The following is a 23,505-nucleotide window of genomic DNA, read 5'->3' as shown; positions in this document are numbered from 1 at the left end:
GTGAACTGACAATAATAAGGTGGGTGGGTATTATTACTTCTGTATAGAAAACAATACAGAGGGAAACACAGTATTGTAATATTTCACAGAACATTCTTTGGTCATCCTTAAGACAGCCCAATGAAAGGGTTTAGAAAAATGCACAATATTTTTCTTGCAAATCCCATGCCTATAGGTTTCATGGGGAAATAAAGGAAGCTTATTTCATGGAAGGCAACCAATGCCAACACTAAAAACAGCAACATACAATTTACTTTGGAAGCAGGACTAAGTACACTTAGTTGGAAAATGTCCATAACATCCAGTACTTAGGACCACAGCCTACTGAGCAGTTAGAATTCATAAAATACAATTGTTAGCCTTTAGACTGATGCTTTGGACTCTTGTTTCTATTTAAAAAAAAACTTATTTCTGAATAATTAAAAATCCTTCCTCCGCCTTCAGAAGATTGACAGTTGTTTTGTGATTGTAAGAGCGCCTTCTGTTCCTATCAACACTTTGAACACACACTCCAATGCCAAGGTTGGTGAAGCGAGAGAGATGAAAGGGGGCAGTGATGATGAGAGGGGAGGCACCAAGCAGAGTTCTCACAAGAGACTCAGCAGCACAACATCTGATCATTAATGTCCATCAAACATTTTGGCTCTCATCCAGCTCACGTAAGAGAATGGTGTATTGGGAACAAGAAGGAGGCCACTGTGCCGACCCAGGCAAAAAGCCAAGGTGTCTGAGCCTGTCCTCCCATTCTCCATTACATTAAGAGTGATATGCTATGCTAGAGCTGTGCAGTACTTCATGAGTATGCAGATCTAGCTAGCCCTGCTAAGTATGCAGCTTGTACAGCATTATCATTTGGCTAGCTAAATAATTTAAAAACCTATTCCACAAAAATAGCTTTAATTTTCTAAAAACCTGACGTTTTGGCTTTGGCTATAGTTTCTGTAAATGCAATGTCAAAATAACATAGTATTTCTAAAACAATGCTAGGTAAAATCGTATCCATGAATTAATAGTGGTCCACTGTAAGATGTACTTTGACTCTTTGAACTGATTTCCAACTTTGAGATAATTTCAGCGAAGGCCACACTCTGCAGGCCATGGTCCCATTGAAAATCAACACACCCACCTGAGTAATTGTGATAGGGTTAGGACTGATTGCCCACCAGACCATAGGTCTGAAAACAGAATTGCCAATTTGCGCGCAACCTGAAGAGGAAAAGCAGCAGCTGGGTGCAGCCTAAGTGCCATCTCCTTGCCCCACTTGAGGCATACCCCACAAGCCAAGTGCCTCTCCTTGCTCTCTGCTTGGAGGTTCCTTGGAGGTTCCACAAGTGTTAACAGCTGCAATACAGCTGCCAATTCCTAGAGCGGAAGGGATGGTCAGTGAGAGGGGAGTTTCTGCTTCCCTGTCTCCTAGCTCTGCCTCTGTTACTGGAGAAGAGAAATGTAGGTGAAATCAGAGAAGTCAGTGAGCCCAGGCTAAGGAGCCATCAGCTCTTTTATGGAACACCAACAGCCTGAGAGAGGCGTTGGAACAGCCTCACACCCACCAAGGGTAGGAAAAATACGAAGCCCAGGCTCCATCAGATAATATTTTGTGTCAATATTTCCCTTGCAGGAAAGGTGGTATATAAGTGCAATGAAGAAACAACAGATTAAGGAGGCCAGAGCAGCAGGTGCGGGGGGGGGGGGGGGATAAGGTGAGGGAGAGGGGAGATTCAGTGCCCCCCTTCTACATGCACCTTCAACTCTGCTCCCTTCTTTATATGCAGACAGTGCAGACATATGAAAAGAAATCTGTTTGTTCCCACCATGTCTAGGGGGGCACCCCTAAACAAGGATATGTGATTCAGAGCTCTGTCGTTGTGCTATCACGCATCACTGTCAGCATTTGCAAAAGGATCCTCAGTCCTCTGTGAGTTTTTTCCATAGCAATGGTTTTAAAAAACATGTATATTGGGGAATATTTTCCACAAATACATAAAGCATACAGAAGTTTATCCACTATGAACATTATAAATAGCTCAGAGCCCTATTAACAATGCAGCACAACAAAAGCAGTTAAGATAATAGTTACTCACAAGTTTGCTGGGAAGAATTAACACTCACACAAGTACTTCAAATGCAGCCAGTGAATCAAAAGCATTTCAGTGCAGGAATCTGCAGCTGTCCCACATGGGGGTCGAACTGCAACCTTTGCGTTATCAGCACCAGGCTCTAATCAACTGAGCTATCCATGTAAATGGTTTTAAGGTCTTTAGTGCTGTTTTTAATAGGTTACTTATTAAACTGGTTTTCAATATTTATATTTATTGCATGTTTTCAATGGTATCTGTTTAATTTATGCTGTGAACTGTCTTGGGTCCTGAAAGAGTTCCATTTGTTTACTCTGACCTTTCTTAGACGCTGCACACTGGACATTTTGAGAAGTATCAGCTCTCTTTTACACTGGATATGTTCTGGTCTTTGGGTGGCCAAAATTAGGTCATATAGTTGTAGCTCAACCCACTAGGCATCTGGTTCATGGTATTTAGACATTTGACTTTATGATATCAGAATGTCCTCACAATGAGCATCAGTCATGGACAATCAGCACACTTTGTGTGGAAGTACTTCACAAATATGATGCATTAAAATGCAGAAGTGAAATCCTAATTTTTCTAAAAATCACAGAGCATGAAGTTTAAGTCTCAGCAAACTAAAGAAAGTTATTTTTCTTTAGAATATCACAGCAGTAGGGTATAAAGGGACAAGCTGGTGGTCCCCCCTAACTCGTAATAATTTTTATCATAACTATTTTTGTTTATTCTGGATCTTACTTATATCCTCAATACTGGATTCATAGAATCATAGAACTGTAGAGTTGGAAGGGATCCCAAGGGTCATCTAGTCCAACCCCTCTGCAAAGCAGGAATCTTTCACCCACGGTAGGGCTTGAACCCACAACCCTGAGATCATAGAGTCTCCTACTGTACTGACTGAGCTATACTGCAGCTTCAGCTCCTGTCAGCCCCAGCCAGGCCAAGGGTCAAGGCTGATGGGAGATGCAGTCATGTGACATTTAGAGGCCCACAGGTTCCCCACCAATGCTTTGCATGGCTATGCGCTCATGCACACTTCCTCCAGGGAAGCAAGAGAAGTTATCCCAGTGCAAGGAAACATTCTGGCCAGGCAAAGGACTTGTGGAGGGTGTGGAGCAGGGCCTTTGTGGGGTGGGCCCTGGAGAAGATACAGAGCTTACCGAGAATCCTGAGAGGGTTGGCCACATTTGGCCCCAGGCCTGAGCTTCCAGAGCAGTTTTACAGATAAATGAAAAACAGTAGATGGCATAAAAGGAAATGACCGCTGTCCACATCAAACAGAGGGCGCCCTTTGTGTGCCTGCGCGCAGCACCCCCGATCCTACGTGACTCCTGGCAGAGCACTCCTGGACTGCTTCCCCAAGTCGCAAACCTTGAGGTTCCTGCCAAACCTCAGTTCAAAGAACCAACTGCGACTGGGGAGGCGTAGCCAGGGGAGCGGGCCAAGTAAGGGTTGGGTCCACTCTTTAAGCATAAAAGGGGGTGGAGCCTACATGGGAGCTCTCAGTCTCCTACCTCCCTTCGTTTAGGCCTTTTATTGCAGGTGAACTTCTTCTTTACAGGTATGCAGGCGCTGCTATGGTCTTACGATGGTTTCTGTTGAAGGACCGGGAAGGAATTTCCCTTCATTGGAAGGTTTCGCCTTCCTCATAGCAAAACATCATAACTTTGGTGGTTATAGGCTTTGGGCGGAATCCTTTAGTCTACTTTCCCTAAATGCAGCGGCGATCCCAGGGTTCCATGTTAAACGGATTGTGTTGAGGGGAGTCACTGGCCATATGCTGAAAGGTTGTCAGTGCACTCCCTTGTGTTGTGGTGAAATGGGGGGGGACCCCCCTCTGCTTCAACATACGTCTTCCAGAGCCAGCCCAATCCCCAGACAGATTGGTTAACCCTGATGTGCCCCAGATTCCCCAGCTGGAGGGATAAATGCCCAGTGCCTAAGCCAAGGTCTTCCTACATCTGAAAGTTTAATAAAGTTGTGGCCAATTTTTATCCCATAACACGTTGTCACGAGGCATTATTCCACCTGGGTGTCCCCTGGGGTCGGGGGGTCTCCGCCTGGGCACGAAAAGGGAATAGGAAGGAAGGAGGAAAGTAACAAGCTAGCCATGTATGAATTTTTTAAAAAATTCATGGTGGCCATTGTGAGTGCTGCAATATCACAAAAAGTGCTTTCTCAGGGGGAGATCATGGCATGGGTCACGTGACTCGCCCAGGAATGCAGCATGGAAGACGCGCCGCCCAGTTATTGACCTGAAAAAGTTGGATAGTATTCTATTGCCACAGTTGCCTAGCTGCCGCCCAGAGGAAGGGAGGTTTCTTCACAGAACCAACCAGAACTGGGTTTTTTCCTGGATGCTTCACAACTTTACCTTTGACAACAAAGTACTTTTTGCTCACAGAGTAAAAACATGGAGTCTTCCATGTTCAAACTCCCCGGCATTGCAGTTCCCTGGCTATTTTCTCTTTATAAGGTATGCTACCGCTTCTGCAAATGCAAACAGCTAATTAAAGTTTACTTCCTACTTTTCTTTATGAAAACCTCAAGGCAAGGAAAATGTAAATAAAAGGAAATAGAGCTCCTTTGAAAGACAAGAACCATGTCCCTTGGGCAGAGAAAATCTACTGACTTGAGCTGTCATCATAATTTATTGGGTCCTGTTTAAACGTACAGATGATACAAACAGCAGAATTCTGTTGCAAGGCTTCTGTTGCAGAAAACATTGACTTAGCTCTGCGGCTGGCAATAGTTCAATTAGTACTTAACTGACCATGTCCAATGGAGATTTAAAAAAAATAGGTGTAAATGTTTAGACCAGTACTTATATCTTGATAAAAGCATTGTGGGCGCCAGCGCAAACTGGCTGGCATGTGAAGCAACAACAGAAGAAGCGATGGCACTCCACACTAGAGAGTACTCTTACACAAAAAACATTGTGGCTATTAGGCACAAATTGGTAGCCACGGGACATGGAAAAGGAAGAACATAAAAGTAAAAAAAAATAATCCACAATTTCCCTTGGGATCTTTCCCAAAACACCATCAAATCAAAGAATACATCAGTCTCCATGGACTGACCTGTAAAAATCACAGATCCAGAATTAGACAGCAGAAAAAGCCTCAAGGCACACAATTTTTGTTTCAGTGGGCTCAGCTCCTCTCAAGAGCACCAGGGAAGGTCTTGCTGGACACCCATTGAGGACACTGGGATTAGACAGCAATGTGCTGCGAATCAAGGGCTCTCCTGCCTCCTAATAGTGGTGGTGAGAAATTTCTAGTCATGAATGGTGGAGGTGGCAGCACCAGGTCTTTCACCAGCCCAAGTGCAAGATCTGGAAGGAAATGTGGTGGTTCCTTCTCAGATCTGCTATATATAAAGAATGAGTAACGAAGTAACAATGAATGAATAATAAAACAATGGATGCATTAATATATCCATGCATTGATGCTTCATCCAAATTGCATCATTTCTGGAAAGATTTCTAAAGTTCAGGCTGAAATGAGCAGCAAAAGAGCTGAAGCTGAGAAGGTCTGTGTCTGAGTCAGTGCCTGAAAGGGAGACTCCCTAAGGACCTAATGGACAATACAATTCATAATGGAAGGTAGGTGGAATATACATCTGTGAAATAAATACAATACATATATTTTTAGTTGTGGACAATAGTTCAAGTGATGGAGGTTATTATGTATCATTTGGTGTTTGTTAAGATTTGTGATGATTTTAGCAAATGATTTTGACAAAGCTCTATGAAGTATTCGGAGATGATTCTCTGTTTGTATGTAGTTGTTTTATCTTTGTTTTAAATAAGATTAAGAGAGGAAAAAGCAGTTGATCAATTGATGAGTATGGAAATGGAGATAAGTTTAAAATCTGAATTTATAGTGCAGTCCTGCGTAAGGGGTAAATGTGCCCAGAATTGCAGTCTAAACCGCAAACCCACTTATACACATTTACCTGGGAGCTATTGAACTCAGTTTGGCTTGCTTCTGAGTATTCATGTGTAATAGTGTGTCAATACTGTACAAGTTTTTTTGACGCGGGTGGCGCTGTGGGTTAAACCACAGAGCCTAGGACTTGCTGATCAGCAGGTTGGTGGTTCGAATCCCCGCGACGGGGTGAGCTCCCGTTGCTCAGTCCCTGCTCCTGCCCACCTAGCAGTTCGAAAGTGCAAGTAGATGAATAGGTACCGCTCCGGCAGGAAGGTAAACAGCGTTTCCGTGCACTGCTCTGGTTCGCCGGAAGAGGCTTAGTCATGCTGGCCACATGACCCAGAAGCTGTACGCCGGCTCCCTCGGCCAGTAAAACGAGATGAGCGCCGCAACCCCAGAGTCGGTCACAACTGGACCTAATGGTTAGGGGACCCTTTACCTTTACTGTATGAGTTTAATTTTTTAATATACAAATAAATTATAAAAAATAATATTTTTAGAAAACACTGCTCCTGGCTCCTTTTAAAATCCAAGTACTATAATCCAACTGGCAGAATTTAAAGGAACATGAAGCCCAATTCATATTGCATGTTTTTCCAAAGATACAGTGAAAAGGGAGTTGAATTAGTCAGTTTAAGCTAGAAGGAACAAAAAGAGAAGTGCTTACTTGGCCAGAAAATGAATTGAAAAGATCTTTAAGAGACTTGCATTCCAAGACCATGCAGAGTTAGTTGTGCATTAGCCCGTTGGTTTCAACAGGAATAGCAAAGGCCTCAATAAATATGTGCTGGGATATGTACTTTAGCATTATAGATTATGTTTGGCTGGGTGAGTTATGTGGAACTGGGAACCTCCAGATGTTGTTGGACTAAATATTCTAACATCCCTGTATACTGGCAATGTTGGCTGTGGTTGACTGGAGTTGGAGTCTTCTAACATCTTGAGGGCCAAAAGTTCCCACCACATTTCTTTTATATGATAAATGTGTTGAATGTTAAATTGTAAAATCCAATAAAAATTTATAAATACAGTATATATAAAGTTCCCCACCACTGGCTTAAGTAATGAACTTCCACAGCAACAATTCCATTTGCTGTAGAGTCATGAAGGAAAATGGTACCTGTTGAATCTTTGCCTGAAATGCAGATTTCAAAAAGCATAGGATTGGTCGCCCCCAAAACACAGGATTCTCAAAATTTAAAAACTTAGCTAACTTAACTTGCTTTCTGCTCTTTTGAACAGAAGATACAATGATTTCAGATTACTGCAACAAAGGGAGCTTGCAATCTCTGTGCCTTTAAAATATAAACATGATGTTGAAATTCAGCAAGTTAATCACTTCCAATCTTGGCTACTCCATTCATTTGAGTTTGCAAATGTATGAATAGAGAGCATTATTGTTTTGAAACACTACAATGAAAGGGCGCCCCCAGCTCTTCCGGTTTTATCTGAGATTTTATATCCTGTGCCACGCACCCTGGCATCAAGTATGCCCCTGCTCTGCCCCAGGGATAGCCACATATTGGCACAGATGTCTATGGGAAGGGGGCCTATGTGTGAGTGACTGCTTGCGTGTAGCTTTCAACACTATCAGAATTTGATTACAGAGTCCCAGTCATGAGGAAGCCTTTATACAAGCAGCTACTCATGTAAAGCTTCCCTTCAAATGTTCATGCCAATGTTCAGATGTTCGGGACACATGCCTAACGCTAGGACATGGGCAACCATGCAGCCAGTCACAGTAAGATAACCCCTTAATGAATACTATTTGTGAAGGTAGCTATGGAAGATTCTGAAAACTATGGTTAGAAATTAAGTGTTTCTCTAGAAATCTATGGAGACTGTAGTCCTTAGCAGGTAGGACAGAGGAGGCCACAGAGCGAGAGCCTGCTGTTTGGCTAGTATGCTACCGTGCATGCTGCGTCTTTCAGAATTAAAGGAAATGTGCTGAGATACACTCAGGCCTGCAGTGTGGCTTGAACAAGAGACATCAGACCTTCTTTCCTCCAAAATGATTCTGCCAGAGCAACATGGAGGACCCAATCTCTGACAAGCAAGCTGCCAAATATTTTTAATTGCAGGAACTTCTCCCAACACTGGATTATTTTGAACAAGGTCACTCTCATTTCCTATGATGCCAAGCTGCCTGGGCATGCTCAGAGGCCTCTAGTTTCTGGAATGCTGACTATGTAATCAGTGTGCAATTCATTGGTACTTCATAATGTCTGGTTTTTTCAGTAATTAGTTCAGGAAAATTATGGAACAGAACTAATGGATTCCTCCTACCCCTGGTTTCAGCAAAACCTGGTACCATAAAATGTACCACATTACCTATTTTTCATTATCTTACTATATTACTTTATTTTTCTTCTTTTCCAAATGCACAAATAGAGGATGTGTGTGTACAAACATACCGTTCTGACGCCATTCTCAAAGGCCTGGCGCGTTAAAGAAGCAGGTCCATCAACTGTCTTCCCATCATCATCAGGACCCCAGCTAGCACTGTAGATGTGTATGTGCTGGGGATTGAGGCTAAGTGATTTTGCTTCTACCATGTCTGTAACATCACCATCTAGCATCCGTACTCCTTGAAAAGAAAAATGGCAAATTGTATGACAATGGACATATTGAAGCACATTGGTGGGGGGAAAATGGTTGGTGTTTTTAACTGACTCAAACATACTTTGGGCCAAAAAGCTTTGTTATTGTTCGTATTTCATGTTCTGCTTGACAATGTGTTTTTTATTTTATTAATAAACAAAATAAACCCAAGATAAATAGCATTTGAGCATTTTTATGCTCAAATGAAGTCTTTGGATTACTTGTTTTCACAGGATCCAATCTATTTAATGTTTTTTAAATGGCCATTTTCAAACAAAACACATTTTTAAAAAAATAAAAAAGGGTTTTTCCAGAAAGTAATGGTGTGGAAACAAATTATAATACATTTTTAATTGGCCTCAGTTCACGATGAACATGCCAATCATCCATCTGAAAGGAAGGATAAGTGGGGTGGGGAAGCCAGCACCCTGTGCCCCTAAGTTCCTTTGAGCTGCTTGCTAAAGAGACTGTTCAAGGGTGGGAGCTGCTGTTTACCTGAGTCCTGGATCACTAGAATGCCTTCTGCTGAAATCTCCCTGCTGATATGGAAGGTGATCTCCTGTTGCTGGCAGTGTCTACAGCACTTCCCTCTAGGTAACTACTGTTACCTCCACCATTTCACCCCACTGCCATTCAAATCCCGCTTGGAGAGCTAAACCAGGTAGTGTGGAATTATTTCTCTGTAGCAGAACCCGGAAAAGCTCTCTTGATGGTGACAGAAGTGGTATATTCTCAATCTCAGGAGGGCACACTCAGGCCTTGGCACAAAGACCATTGGTGGTGAAAGCAGCAGGGATAGTAGTGGCAGTGAGAAGTAGGCCCGTTGAGTTCCACCTCACGGTGTGAGGTTTTGTTTCCTCTTATGTACATGCATCTTATGTAGGTGTACATAGGGCTAGGTCCAGATTTTCTATTTCTCTCTCCTCTCTCTTTCATTTCATATTGGTGCCCTGCTTTTCCTTGCAAAACGAAGCCCAAAGCAACTAACAACAACATTCTAAAGCAAACGTGATTAATATCAAAATATGAAAAATTCTATAACAATAAAAATTTACAATATATTTTTTTTGGGCGGGGAGGTCTCTCTGCAATGTCTCCCCATGACCTGCCTCACTGTCACCAAGGTGGTGCTGGTGTTTCCCCCTTTTCCTCCACCAGACAGAGGGCAAGCAGTGCCCACGACACCATTGTTTGCTACTGCCACTCACCCTCCACACCCTAGGCAGGTGGGTGATGATGACAGATGCTAGGAGCCACCACAGCAGCTGCCACCCAGAGGAAGGGAGAAAGCGAGTGAACAGCACTTAGCTGCCATTGCCGCTCACTAGGACTGGAGCAGCAGCTACCACTTGCTTCCTTACCCGCCATCTATGGACAGACATTACTGTTCACTTGCCTGCTTGGGCAGGCTAGTTCAGTGTTTCCCAACCTTGGGCCTCCAGCTGTTTTTAACTACAATTCCCATCATCCCTGACCACTGGTCTTGCTAGCTAGGGATGATGGGAGTTGTAGTCCAAAAACAGCTGGAGGACCAAGGTTGGGAAACACCAGCTGCTGGCTTGTAGTATAGGCAACACTCTTGGTGGCATGGCACAGCACAGGGGAAAGAAGGCAGGAAGGGTGGCACCAATCCTTCCAAGCAGCCCAAGGCTAGGGGGCTGCCCCACAATGACAACTCCTGACACCAGCCTTGTGAGGATGTTTGTTCTGTTTGCTGTCTGTTTCCTTTCATGTACCTGTGTCTATTGTTCACAAACCCTATCCATGTTTACTCAGAAGTAAGTCCCGCTATGTTCAAGCCTAACTATGCCTAACTGAGCTTGATTCATTCTTGAAGCATAGATAGATATAAGGTGAATTCCACTGAGGCCCTTATTTGAGTGATGTCACCTGATGAAGTGTGTTCAGAAAAGAAGTGGCCTATGGTGGCCTATGGTGTGGTATGTTTTGCTTGTATTGTATTACATTGTGTTGTTATTATTGTACGCCACCCTGGGGTTGCCAGTTTAGAATAGTGTTAGATATATATATTTACTATATGGGAAGGTTTTTTACCATATGGTTTCTTGACCTTATTTATTATTGCTACAACTATTTATCAAACTTGTTAGTCACTTGCTACACAAAAGGTTTCCAACCAACTAACCACATATTTAACCACCTATTTCTTCTTCTATGCCTCCCTCCAAAAAGGGATGTGGAGAAGAGTCTCAGTTGCAGATTCACATCAGGAGAGGCATTCCATGTTTATTAACAAACACATGGCTCTTCGCAGCCTCTTCATTACACTCTGTGTAATGTCTTCACTCCATAGCAAAACTAATCAGTAACCAAGGATAAAGTAACAGCAACCAATAATTCAAGAACAGACCTCTCTGTATTGCTGCAATTTAGCATACACTTCAGAAATGGGCACCTCCTCCACATTTATATATACCCACAGAATTCCAGTTTCTTTATCTTTGAGGCATTTATTTATTTACTAAATACATCCCTTGCCTTTTTATCTATAAAGGGGATGTAAGACTGCTCACACTACTTAAAATACAATACAATAAATCACATAAGAGTAATCACTATATCAAAGGCGGAAGCTAAAGCATCAGCAGAAGAATAGAAGTGCCAGACCACCCAGCCATTATCTGGCTCATATGCTTGCTTAAACAGCCCTGGAGCTAGGGATGCCTCCTGGAGCAACACAGTCCAAAGGCTGTGTAGGTGTCACTTCCAAAAAGGCCTTTTCCTCTGGACTTTGGACAGTGATGAGACACAGAGCAAAACCCTAGCCTAGGAACTTAGCAGGCAGGTGGAGGATGGCATTTGACACTGGAGATACTGCACACTGCCAGGAGATTATTTACACAGAGGAGCAGACGGGGAGGCTTGGAGAACCATAAGGTAAAGGTAAAGGTACCCCTGCCCGTATGGGCCAGTCTTGCCAGACTCTAGGGTTGTGCGCTCATCTCACTCTAGAGGCCGGGAGCCAGCGCTGTCTGCAGACACTTCCGGGTCACGTGGCCAGCGTGACATCGCTGCTCTGGCGAGCCAGAGCCGCACACGGAAACGCCGTTTACCTTCCCGCTAGTAAGCAGTCCCTATTTATCTACTTGCACCCGAGGGTGCTTTCGAACTGCTAGGTTGGCAGGCGCTGGGACCGAGCAACGGGAGCGCACCCCGCCGCGGGGATTCGAACCGCCGACCTTTCGATCGGCAAGTCCTACGCGCTGAGGTTTTACCCACAGCGCCACCTGCGTCCGATGGAGAACCATACATGAATCCAATTCATTGCTTATATAAAACATGCCTTCATTCAAAGAGTGGCATCATATTTGGATCTAATATGAGCTGAGGACTCTCAATATTATTTTCTAAAATGCAGTTTCTATTATTCTGCCAGAGCAGAGATTCAACTTAAACCAGACAGCATACCATGTCTTGACAACCTGCAAGTTATAAATGTTTCTATTTATAAACCAAATTAGCATCTTTTAATTATAAAACGTAACAGCTTTGTTCCCATCTTTGCTATGAATTAGCTTGAGTGCTTATTCAGTTCTTAACCCAAGCCTGGCTGTTCTATTGAAAAAGTCCCCCCCCCCCCTTTTCTAATTGATTCGAAACAAAACTGCTCATGCTTTGCGAGGTCACACTTGTCCAAATACTGATCTCACTGTGAAATTTACTTTATGAAAAAGAACAAACATTAATTCAGGTCGCAACCCTTTTACTTTTATCTTAAGGATGTAAATAATCAGAGCAAGCAAGTTATGAATATAGGAAGCTGCCCGCTGCTGAGTCACACCATTGGTCTGCGCTGTCTGGTCTGGCAGCGGCAGGCCCAGGACCCAAGAAAAGTTCCTTCCAAGCATTCAGCCTAGAAAAGCTTTAAGTGGAGATGCAGGAAAACGATGCTGGCAAATCATGTGCACTTTGGAGAAGTAGTTGCTATTGTTTGCCTACAGTTTGACGTTATTTAACTGGATTGCCTGGTACAATCCTGTTGGTCTTTTCATCACAAGGTGAAGATTTTTCTGTTCACTTGGGCCTTTTAAATAACACATAAGCCTCTTATGTTAAGTTTTAAATTGTGTTTTGTGTTTTGAATTAATATGTTATAGTGTTATTGTGCTGTACATTTTTTTCCTCTCCTTTGTGAGCTTCCTGGAGATCTTCAGTTATGGGCTGTTATATAAACAGAGTAAGTAAAATAACTGTAGCCTCTGATAATATTTTATTAATTGCTATTTTTTAAGGTGCTAAAAGATTCTTCATTGAATATTTCAAATAGATATACCCTGGCGGACAATCTCCAACATACTGTTTGTTTTTCCAATAACAGACCATTCTTCAAAACATTTTGGGTTTCTAGTGACAGGAAAATCTTAATTGTCTATCAGCCAGTTAAGCTTGAGACAGTGAAATCTGGTTCTGGCAACATCAAGCACAAGTTTGTTCACAGGTTTTAACAGATTATTGTTATTCATAAAATGGGTTGTATTCAACATTTGTCATACCTACTGAAATTTATAGATTTGAGTAACGTAGGTCCATTAATTTCAATGGGTCTACTCAATGTAGAACTTAGCTAGGTAACAACAATGCTATTTTCTTCTACTAAGATTAAAGTGGCATTATTGAGCCAAATAATGAAAGGGGGGGGGGGGACACCTGAAAATGTTGAAATAAAGAATTTCACTTAAAATTACTGACTTTAAGCCAAGAACGGTAGGCTGGTACTATAAATTACAGAGGATGTGCAGCTACTACAAAAAAGAACAAGTCTGTATATCCTATTCCCCTGTAACATAAAAAACTCATGAAGATGCGATTCCATGCTCCTGTTTCACTTCATTGCCTGTTGCTTATGAAACTGAGGAAGCACAGGGTGTGATAACAACTTGCAACACAATGTTGTATCCTTGGGAATTATAGGAGGAGAAACAGGATCACTATTTTTAATGGCAGCCAGGCATGTCCCATAACATTGACTTTTAGGCACACTTAAGCAACAGAAATTATTGTAACTATTTGGATAGACTATCTAAATTTGTTCACCATAACTCAGGAATTGTCCTCTAACTGAGATTCAGCCTAGCAAATAACAAATAATTTAAAATCCACTGTAACTTCAGAAACAGCAACAATCTAGCTGTTAAAACATTTGGATGGACTAGGGCTGTAAAAAACAACACAGGCAAACATTAACCCAGTTCTCATGTACGTAATGCTAAGCCAAACCATTACTTAGCCATGTGTGGATGGTATGGCAGCAGCAAGATCAAAGGCGGAGTAGCTCCATCCTTCATTCAGGGAAACTGGACATACGCTCATTCATGCTAAGCCATAGATAGGTCGGTTTAGTATGTGTGGATTGAACCCATGTACTACTAGCGGAAACTGCCTCACTGGGCCATGTCAACAAGCCATCTGGCCAAAGAACTAATTTCCAACACTAGTTGGTAGCATATAATGATATAGCAACATTATCATAGGTTGTGCATTTGAGATGTGCTTCTAGAAACAGTGCCCCTGACCATTAATCATAGACAACAGTTACACTTACCTCCAATTCTGGCATTATATGCAATTCCAACTATACAGTGTGAGTTGTTTGCACTAGCTGCTACTTCTCCAGCACAACGGGTTCCATGCCTATAGGAACAGACAGATATTTTAATATAAGTACTATTAACCACTAAGAGAGAGATTGTCTGTATTTAATACCTTTGATTGTGTTCATCTTCAGCTGCCATGTGTAAGATGCCCCAGTCTGAAACATGCACTTTAAATATATATACACACCACCATGTATGTTTAGAATTCATTTAAACTTTTGCTTCAGGCACTGCTGCTTAGTCATAATCCTTATCTTTCCAATGATGTCAAACCCAATAACCAAAACTATGATTTTACTTTTAATCAACATGTTTAGACAAGTGCAGCATGAACACAGCATGTTATAAGAACATATGGAATTGATATCAAACTTTAAAAATTATCACACATCTTAAGCAGATGCTTTTAGGACACCATCATTATAAATTTAAAAAAGCACTTCAATCTATAATACGGCTATGAACACTTCTGTGCCCCTTGGTCTTACTTGCAACCTCCTCCTTTTCAACTCACTGGCTTCTTATGGGCAGGGAAGTACCACTGTGCAGATGGGAGTTCCAAACCTACAAAGTCACCCTTTCATTTCAACAGAGACTATGTAAAAGTACTTCTTCCTGTGTGCATCAAAGAGCACCTGTAGCCCTGAACAGGAACATGTGTTTCGACAGCTCTTCAAAATAACTACTGCCGTTCTCCCCTTCTTGGACAAGGTTCTTAAGTGAATGATCAAAGACCAGATCTAGGCACACTTGGAGGAAACTGTTTTCTGGATCCATTGCAATTGAGGTTTAGGTCTGATTTTGGCCCAGAAACTGCTTTGGTCACCCTGCATGATAGCCTCTGTCAAGAGAGAGAGAGAGGAAATATGTCCCTGTTCATTTTACTCGATCTCTCTGCGGCTTTCAATGCCATCAGCCATGGTATCCTTCTGGAGCAGCTGCCCGAGTTAAGGATGGGTGGCACAACTTTGCAGTGGTTCTGGTCCTATTTGGATGGCCACTTCCAGAGGCCGGTGCTTGAGGAGTGCTCTTCAATATGAGTTTCCTTAGGGTTCAGTTTTATCACATACAATGCTTAACATTTACATGGAACTGCTGAGTTGGGTTATCCAGAATTTTGGAGTACATTGTCAGCAATATGATGGCACACAGCTCTACTTTTCCTTTACATCAGCAGGTGTAGAAGTGGGTGTGCTGGACATATTACACTGATTGTGGCTCAATGGCACTGGCTGCCAATTGGTTTCTGGGCCCAATCTGAAGCGCAGGTTTTGGCCTATAAAGCCTTTAACGGCTCAGGACTGCAATACCTCAAGGACCCCCTTCTCCATATGAACCTACCCAAACCCTGCAATCATCAATGGAGGCCCTTCTTCATGTGTTACCTCCACAAAAGGTGCTGAGAGTGGGAACACAAGAGCAAGCCTTTTCTGTGGTGGCTCCCCATTTGTGGAAAGCTTTCCCCAGGGAGACTCACCTGCGCTTTCATTATCTGTCTTTAGGTGCCAGGTGAAAAAAATTCTCTGAAATGTGCTGATTAACATTCTATGGTCTTTTAAATTTGTGGGGGGGGGTATTGGTTTGCTTTTGTTTTCCTATGTATTTTGTGTTCTCATTTTGGATTTTTATGCTGTGAACTGCCCTGTGATCTTTGGATGATGGGTGGTATATAAACTTATAGATAGCAGACAATCAGATAACCAGCTGTCTAAGTGACCTTGGTGGTGGTTTTTGCACCAACTTAGATGTTTGTTAACACTGGAGTTTTGGAAATCATGGTTTATTGTACCTATGAAACAACTCCATATCCTATTTTAAGCATTCAAACTGTGGAACATGATATGCTAAAGAGGCCCTTGTGTCTTCTTGACCTGGTATACAGTTTTCACATGGAGACCACATTCACACCATATATTTAAAGCGCTATGATACCCCTTTACACTGACATGGCTTCCCCCAGAGAATACTGGGAGCAGCAGCTTGTTAAGGGGGCTAAGAGTTGTTAGGCAATCTTTATTCCTCTCCCAGAGCTACAATTTTGAGAGGAGTTTAACAATCAGATACTGCACCAAAACTTGTGAGAAGGAAGACATTTTAGAAAGCACAGAGAATATAAGAGCCCTTCATATTTGTCACATCATAGAACTAGTTATGTCTAGTTAGTATTGTTTTAAAACATGAGCAACAAATTCATGTATCTATAAAAGCATAACACCTCCCCATTTAACAAAATTGCAAAACTTTTAGTTAAATATTTTATGTATGAAAATGAATTGCATATAATCACTTTATATTTGTTTTTATAATTGAGATTTTGGTGCTTTCCAAAGTAATAAATATTATAATTTTACTGGCATTTTAAGCCTTTTATTATGTTCAATTCTGAAATCCATGTTTATAAAATTTTCTGCTTGATTAATCTCTGTTGTTTGCAGTTATCTTTATTTTTCAATGTTGCTTAATGCAGACAAACCCATTGAAGTATTCTGAAAATGAATATTAAAATTGGGGGGGGGGGGGTTTAGCAGTAGGAAAACAATGCTGAGAGGATGATAAATTGTCACACATGAGTAACATATTAGCATCATGTAACCAAGATATGTCACTACCCAACAGTACAAAGACTCACATTTCTAAAAGCATTAAAAAGATAAGTATGAACTTATTTGTGCAATGTGTCCTTCGAGTTGCTCAGAGCAGTAGCATAGCATTCTCAAATGATCTCTCAGCTATCAACAAAAGGAGAGCCCTGCTAGAACACATCCAGGGTTTATTTTGTCCACCATCCTGTTTCCTAATGCCAACCAGATGCTTGTGTTCCCTAGCCACTGGTATTCACAGGCATGCTGCTTCTGAATTTAGAGGTACTATCCAGTCATTGTCCCATTTTAAAGCTATCTAAGGGAATGGCCATCACATCTCATAGCAATGAATTCCATAATCAATGTGCTATAGATTGGCTAGGTGCAGGTCAGGGCTGGGTCTACATAGTTTTACAGGCAGAATGCCATAAGGTGTTTTAAAGCCATTTTCTTCATATGTTCTTAGCACCAATACTTTTTCAACAGTTATCTCAGAAATATATTTTTAAAAGAACTACTAAACTCTACACATTACAACTTTTTCCTTCATAGGTTAGTTTAAGGTTACCAGATTTTTTTTCGATGAATCCAGGGACACTTTTCAACTTCAATGGATTTTGTATGGGGACTGATTTGTAAATCCAGGGACTGTCCCTGGGAAACGGGGACGTCTGGTAACCTTAGGTTAGTTCTCACTATGCACTGATGGTAAAAGCAACCCAACCTCTTCGGTTACTTTGGTCTGTTTATGTCAGAATGTAGGCTGATGCAACAGATCAGCGGAGTTATTCTGAGATGAAGACACTCAGGACTTGGGAAATCTCATAGAATAACTAGGTGACACATTCATGTATTATGCATAATAACTACCTCACTTGTTTCAGAACGTATTGCCAGGTTGCTCTCAAAATGTTTAATTAAAAAGAAAAAAAAGAAACCTGATCCATTTTGAGTTTGTGTAAGATTTTAGTCTAGGCAGAAAGTCAAGGTGTAATTTTTGCTGTCTCAACTACCTGACCTTAACATTCATCCTTTCATTATACACAGTTAGCCTGCTTATAGAGCACACTTCTACCAGATTTTTTAATATAAAAAAAATCTAATCCAATATAGAGTTTAATAAGCAGAACTGCTTTTCAGTCCCACATATATGCTGACCATTCTTCACTCTTTTAAGATAATCTTTTATTCCCACCAGTTGTGAAGGAGAGCCAAACTAGACATAACCTTAACTATGCAGTTCTGCCCTCAACACAGGTCCCCCCCTCCCAAATTGCCAACATGATGAGAGGAGGTTGATTCAGACTAGGAGCTTATGGTGTGGGAACAGGGGAGCCTTAAGCCTTTGCTATGGTGCCAAACTTGATGTGGCTGCCTTTGAAAGCAAAACAAAGTCTCCCAAAATATAGAAGCTGAAACATGTGTGCATGTTTCACTACCTTCCTGCAGCTGCCAGTCGCCCAAGCCTCCAGGAGCAACACTACAAGATGGCGCCATGCTACTCTGAAGAGGGATTCTAGGGGAGCTCCCCTTCTGCCTCCAAATCCCTCGTCAGGACAATGCTACATCACATAGCGTCATTCTAGGAACCGTGCGAAAGAAGAGAATGAGAGCCACCAGCTGGAAGGCATTGGGAAAAGCTTCAGTAGTATTTTGCCCTAATTCCCCACCATCACCAACCATGAAATATGATTGGAAAAGAAGTTCAGACCTTTCTGTACCCACAAATTCAAAGTGAGTTTTAAAATAGAAATAATAAATAAGCCTTAATTGATAATTATAAAGGCCATGAAGGTGAAAGACTGACATTAAAAGAAAAAAACAATCTTATTAGTCTGACCAACCACTTGAGTGATTTTTTTGGGCAATATGATAAAGATAAACAGCAACAATTCAGTAACAAAAGTCAAACCCCTTATGAAGTTATAGCAGTCTAACTGTTGATTTACTTATTTTAGGAGTTTTTGCAGCAATGAAGGCATTTGCAAATAATACTTTAAATTTATAGGGGGTTTTTTATTCCTGTTCCCTGGTGTATGCTGTGGAAATGAATTTGCATACAAAAGAATTCTGGCAAAAAGCAAGTCACAAATATTCATGTTATTAGCTGTCTGCCCCAAGTACGTCAGCAGTGTTTGTGCAGCTGTCTTGGAAAAAATTCAAGGGATTATATGTTATTTTCTTCTGCCCTCTCTGTTCACCACGGCATCCACCTGCTGCCTTGGCTGATAACTTCCTTAGAATCAGTATTGGCATACACAGCATCACAGAACACAGCCTTGTTCATTTTTTATGAAAAGGGTGCTACCATAGTTGACAATAAACATATACTCAGCACCTGATGGAGGATAAACATCTGGCAGGGATGCCAACAGATAAAAGATTTTTAGTTAACAATTTAAAATAAAATCTCAAGTCCCAAAATATAATATAATTACAGGAATGATCAATTAAAGTCTCTGCATCAAGAATGTTGGGAGAAGGGCAGGGGAGGGTCAATTAATTTAATTTCCACAAGAAAGAGGGAGCCAATAATAATAATAATAATAATAATAATAATAATAATAATAATAATAATAATAATAATTTGGGAAATGATTAATTATTTTGATGATTAATTAAAGTAGCCGCTTCAGAAATAAAGTTTTGGAGGAAAGGGGAAACAAACAGTATCTTTCACCCACTGTATGGATGAAATGTTCTTGAAATATTATTTAATAAAAGTGCAGATTATGAATTATCAGTACTCTTTTGACTTTTATTTATATAGCACCATCACTGTACATGGCCCTTTACACTAACAGAATAAGAATTCTATGCTGAAGGGCGTATAATCTAAAACTACAAATATAAATAGTACAATAAAAATTAATAGTTAAAATGCACGCTCCACAAGCCATTACATCAGTTTGCACCCCGAACAGAATGCAAGGCGCAACAGCGCATGCGCGGGTCATGTTCACCGCTTCCACGCATGCACGTGACGTCATTTTGAGCATCTGCGCATGCGCAAGCGGTGAAACCCGGAAGTAATGCGCTCCGTTACTTCCGGGTTGCCACAGAGCGCAACTCGAACGTGCTCAACCCGAAGCACATTCAACTCGAGGTATGACTGTATAGTGTTTGTGCTTTCGGACACCTTTATATCAATACAGAAAAATACAGTTTTGATGAAATTTGAATGAGTAACTAGAAATGTAAATGTAAATCCTCTTACGAAATTCACTCAGATGACCCTAAGTCTTTAAGGAGAATTTGAGACAAAGAAAACAAAACATATTTCTTTATGTGAATGGCAGTATGTGAATTATGGGAAGAAAATGGGAAAGGATGGCATCATGGTTCAGATATCAGACAGTAATAATATAGGTTTCTGTTTTTTTTAACATTGGGTATATAAGTAGTACACACAAAAAAGGTGGTAGCCACAATTCACTTGGAAAATTTGTCATTTAAAAAGCATGTTCCTAACCCTCAGGATTGCTGAGAAAAACATGTCAATGTCCTGCCATTTTTTGCTGAAGCTATACGAAAAAGAAAAGGAAAGGAAAAAGAGAACATTGAGAAACAGAATAAAAAAATTAAATAATAATAAATAATAATAATAAATCCTTCCAGTAGCACCTTAGAGACCAACTAAGTTAGTCTTGGTCTCTAAGGTGCTACTGATCTCTAAGGTGCTACTGGAAGGAATTTTTTAATTTAATTTAATTTAATTTATTTTGTTTCGACTACAGCAGACCTACCTGTAACTATAACAGTGCTTGGTTGTTGGAACTTCTTCCCTGAAGCACAGCTATTTTCACCTCCCTCCACTGCTGCCAGAACATCCTACTGCCTTAAAAGAACTGTATCCCTTCACGGTTGTATTCTTTTCCAGATTCTCCCCCAAAAATCCTCATAACAAATTCAGATCACATAGCCAGAAACACCCAACTGTGCAATTCTGCACATTTTGTGAGGCATGCAAATTAAACACTTTTTGTATTGCAAAACTTCTACACTTTAATATATTCCCATTGCAGAATTTGTGTTTTGTGATTGCACAATTCACAATGTTTTACTACAGAATTCTAGGCTGGATCTACACTGATCTACAAAAGCGCTAAGAAAAAAATATTACATAGCTGTCAATGCAATTTTCCATTGATTTCTGTACAGTGCCCCCTGGTGTCACATTTTTATAACGCATATATAACATTATCACTCACTAGTATAGATTAGTCCCTAGCGGCCCTGGCAATTGACTCAGTACACAGTGAACATATTCTACAGCAAACTGCAGTAGATTGTAGTTGTTGTTTAAAAGAGATAAAATAGCAAAATCTTAAGGGAATTCACTCTGTGTCTTTGTGCTAAATATTATGCTCTAGTGTAGATTCTGCTGTTTTGTACCAGGCTGTAATATTAGACATCTGGAAAGGGAAATTTGTTTTCCTTTTACTTTCCCAAGAAAGCAATAAAAGAAGGATAAAAGGTATGTGTATGTTTGGGTACAGGTGGAAGTGTTGAGAGAGAGAGAGAGAGAGAGAGAGAGAGAGAGAGATGGAGATAGCGTGTACCCTTGGAGTTATGTTGACAGGAAATCATTTAAACTATGACTTTTGTCAACTACACGTGATCCTTTTCAATTTATCTTACTGGTAGGATTAATGCAGACAGGTTTTGAGCAAGTTCACACTGGAATATTTTGCAGCAAGGAAAAACCAAAACTAAGGGCCAAACTAGATATTATACCCCCCTTTTTTATTAAGGAAAAATAGTCTTTTTGGGGCTGCATTCCTTTCACTGTCTTTTTCTAGACTAAAGCAGTACAGGGGACTGCTTAACTATTTCCCCCTGGGCCACTTCCCCATTCACTGCCCACCTAAAGCTGCTTTCCTCCCCAGAGAAGCGGAACTATATGGCTCTGCAGAGGAAAAAGCAGCTTGGCCGGCAGATTTGTATGGGGGAAATGGCAGAAGAGGAAATGATTGCAGTCGCTCCCCTCCCCCTCTGGTGCTCCACTCATGATTGCAGCCTGCATCTGCTGTTTTTCCTTAAGAAAAAATGTGGAGGGAAAGTTGCACAAAGGTGCATGTGAAATGAAGTTTGGTCTTGAGAGATGAGCTCAAATGGTTCAGATTGATTGTTTGTATGTTTGAGGATTTCCATTCTTCTTCAGAGGACATGATAGATTTTTACAAGTATGAATCAGCTAAACAAAAACATATTATTCCCTAACATATCAGTAGGATGTCCACTTGGGAATAAGTATGTCTTAGATTATTTAAAAAATTGTTCCTCTCTTTGCGTTTCTGCATTCGGGTGGGTGCCCATTACCAACGTAAGTCCCTCTAGCAGCTTCTGCATTCTCAGAGGAACTCCTAGGAATCAAGAAGGATGTATCTGTGTGTGAATGAAATGAAAATAATAATTTAAAATACTCCCAAACTGTCTGACAGGAACCTGTGAGTTTACAGAATATTAACAGCCATTTAGCTCCTTCCTTTCCTTGCCATCTGCATGAAATTAGGCCAAGGGCTGCAGGCTAAATAAATACTGATGTTTCTGCCCCCCCCCCCCCGCCCCCAATTCTGCAAATGAATGAAAAGTTGTTTTCTTTGAGGCCAGGGGCTATTAATCCCATTTCTTAAATCTAAATGAATGGAGCAACCCTATGTGTGTGAGAGAACCCCATAGCAGAGCTATGGCTCACTGTTACTAGGACAGTGGGTGGCAGTGAACTTTTCAAGCCCTTCTTTTGCTTTCATTAAACCTCTTTTTTGATTTTGATTTCCAGCCCCATGATCAACAGGAAGGAATTAATTGTGCCAGGAGTGGTACAGCTGAGGGCTCCTTTGGGGAATCTGTCAGGGGAATGAGGCAGTTTAAGGCTCTGCAAATCTTCAGCCATCCCCAACATACTCCAATTTGAGCCCCACATTCCTGGAACATCGCTGGCCTCCAGGCTGTCATATTTGTGATTCAATCACACAGGAGAACTTTAGGTTTGCAAAACTAAATTGGATTAAAGCACTCGGTCGTTTTAATGAAACAAATTTACTCTTTTTAAAAGCAAAACAAAGGGACTGGGGAAGTGCTGGGAGAATGCGTTGGAAAGTGTGAGATAAATGAACGATGAACAAATGCTCAGTAGACTAGATATGCCACTGCCAACAGCTCCTAAGATGGCCTTTGGTCAGCTTTAGAATTGTACCAGGTCAGTTCTTCATACCAAGGCCCAAGCAGTCTAAGACCAAGGCAGGGCAAGGGGGCTGATGCTTAAACTGCAGGAAAACAAGCAATGGAAGTAGAAGGGCCCAAGATGGACTATTGGGAACTGCAATATCAGGAAATGTCCAGCAGAGACTGAGCAGCTTTAGGCTAGTGCAACCAAATTTCCCTTCCTGGTCATCAGTTGAGCTACAAGGTGCTGTAGGTGCCTACTCAACCTGAGTAACCCCTCCTTCTGACTATATATTTTATTTTTGAAGTCTCCTTGCAGACACACAAGAGCTTATCCACTGATTTTTAACATCCCAATGGGTCCACCTTCATCAGAACTCCATGGAGAAAGTGGCAGAGTATGATCTGTGATGTGGTGTAGGGCTTTGTGAGCTGAGGCCATGATGGGTCCCAAGTCTCTTTCTTAGACAAAGTATATCCCCAGTGTCCAGGTCAGGCTCCTAACAAAAACCAATTGAAGTGAACT

The 23,505-nt window shown here is 41.3% G+C and overlaps 1 protein-coding gene across 5 annotated transcripts in view; it reads right to left on the bottom strand.

The window, feature by feature from the left end:
* The window catches only part of PCSK5 (proprotein convertase subtilisin/kexin type 5), a 244,994-nt gene that overhangs the window by 142,059 nt on the left and 79,430 nt on the right, over nt 1-23,505 (bottom strand). For 4 of the 5 annotated variants that reach the window (XM_077935976.1, XM_077935978.1, XM_077935980.1 and 1 more), the window contains exons 6-7: nt 14,178-14,266; nt 8,428-8,600 (exon numbers count right to left, since the gene is read on the bottom strand). In XM_077935976.1, the coding sequence (XP_077792102.1) occupies nt 8,428-8,600; nt 14,178-14,266 (262 nt within the window). The remainder of the gene's footprint in view (nt 1-8,427; nt 8,601-14,177; nt 14,267-23,505) is intronic. The other variant, XM_077935979.1, reaches the window with a different exon arrangement.

This window comes from Podarcis muralis, chromosome 11 (assembly GCF_964188315.1).
Source record: "Podarcis muralis chromosome 11, rPodMur119.hap1.1, whole genome shotgun sequence".
Classification (NCBI taxonomy): Eukaryota; Metazoa; Chordata; class Lepidosauria; order Squamata; family Lacertidae; genus Podarcis; species Podarcis muralis.
This window is presented reverse-complemented; position numbering and strand designations above follow the sequence as displayed.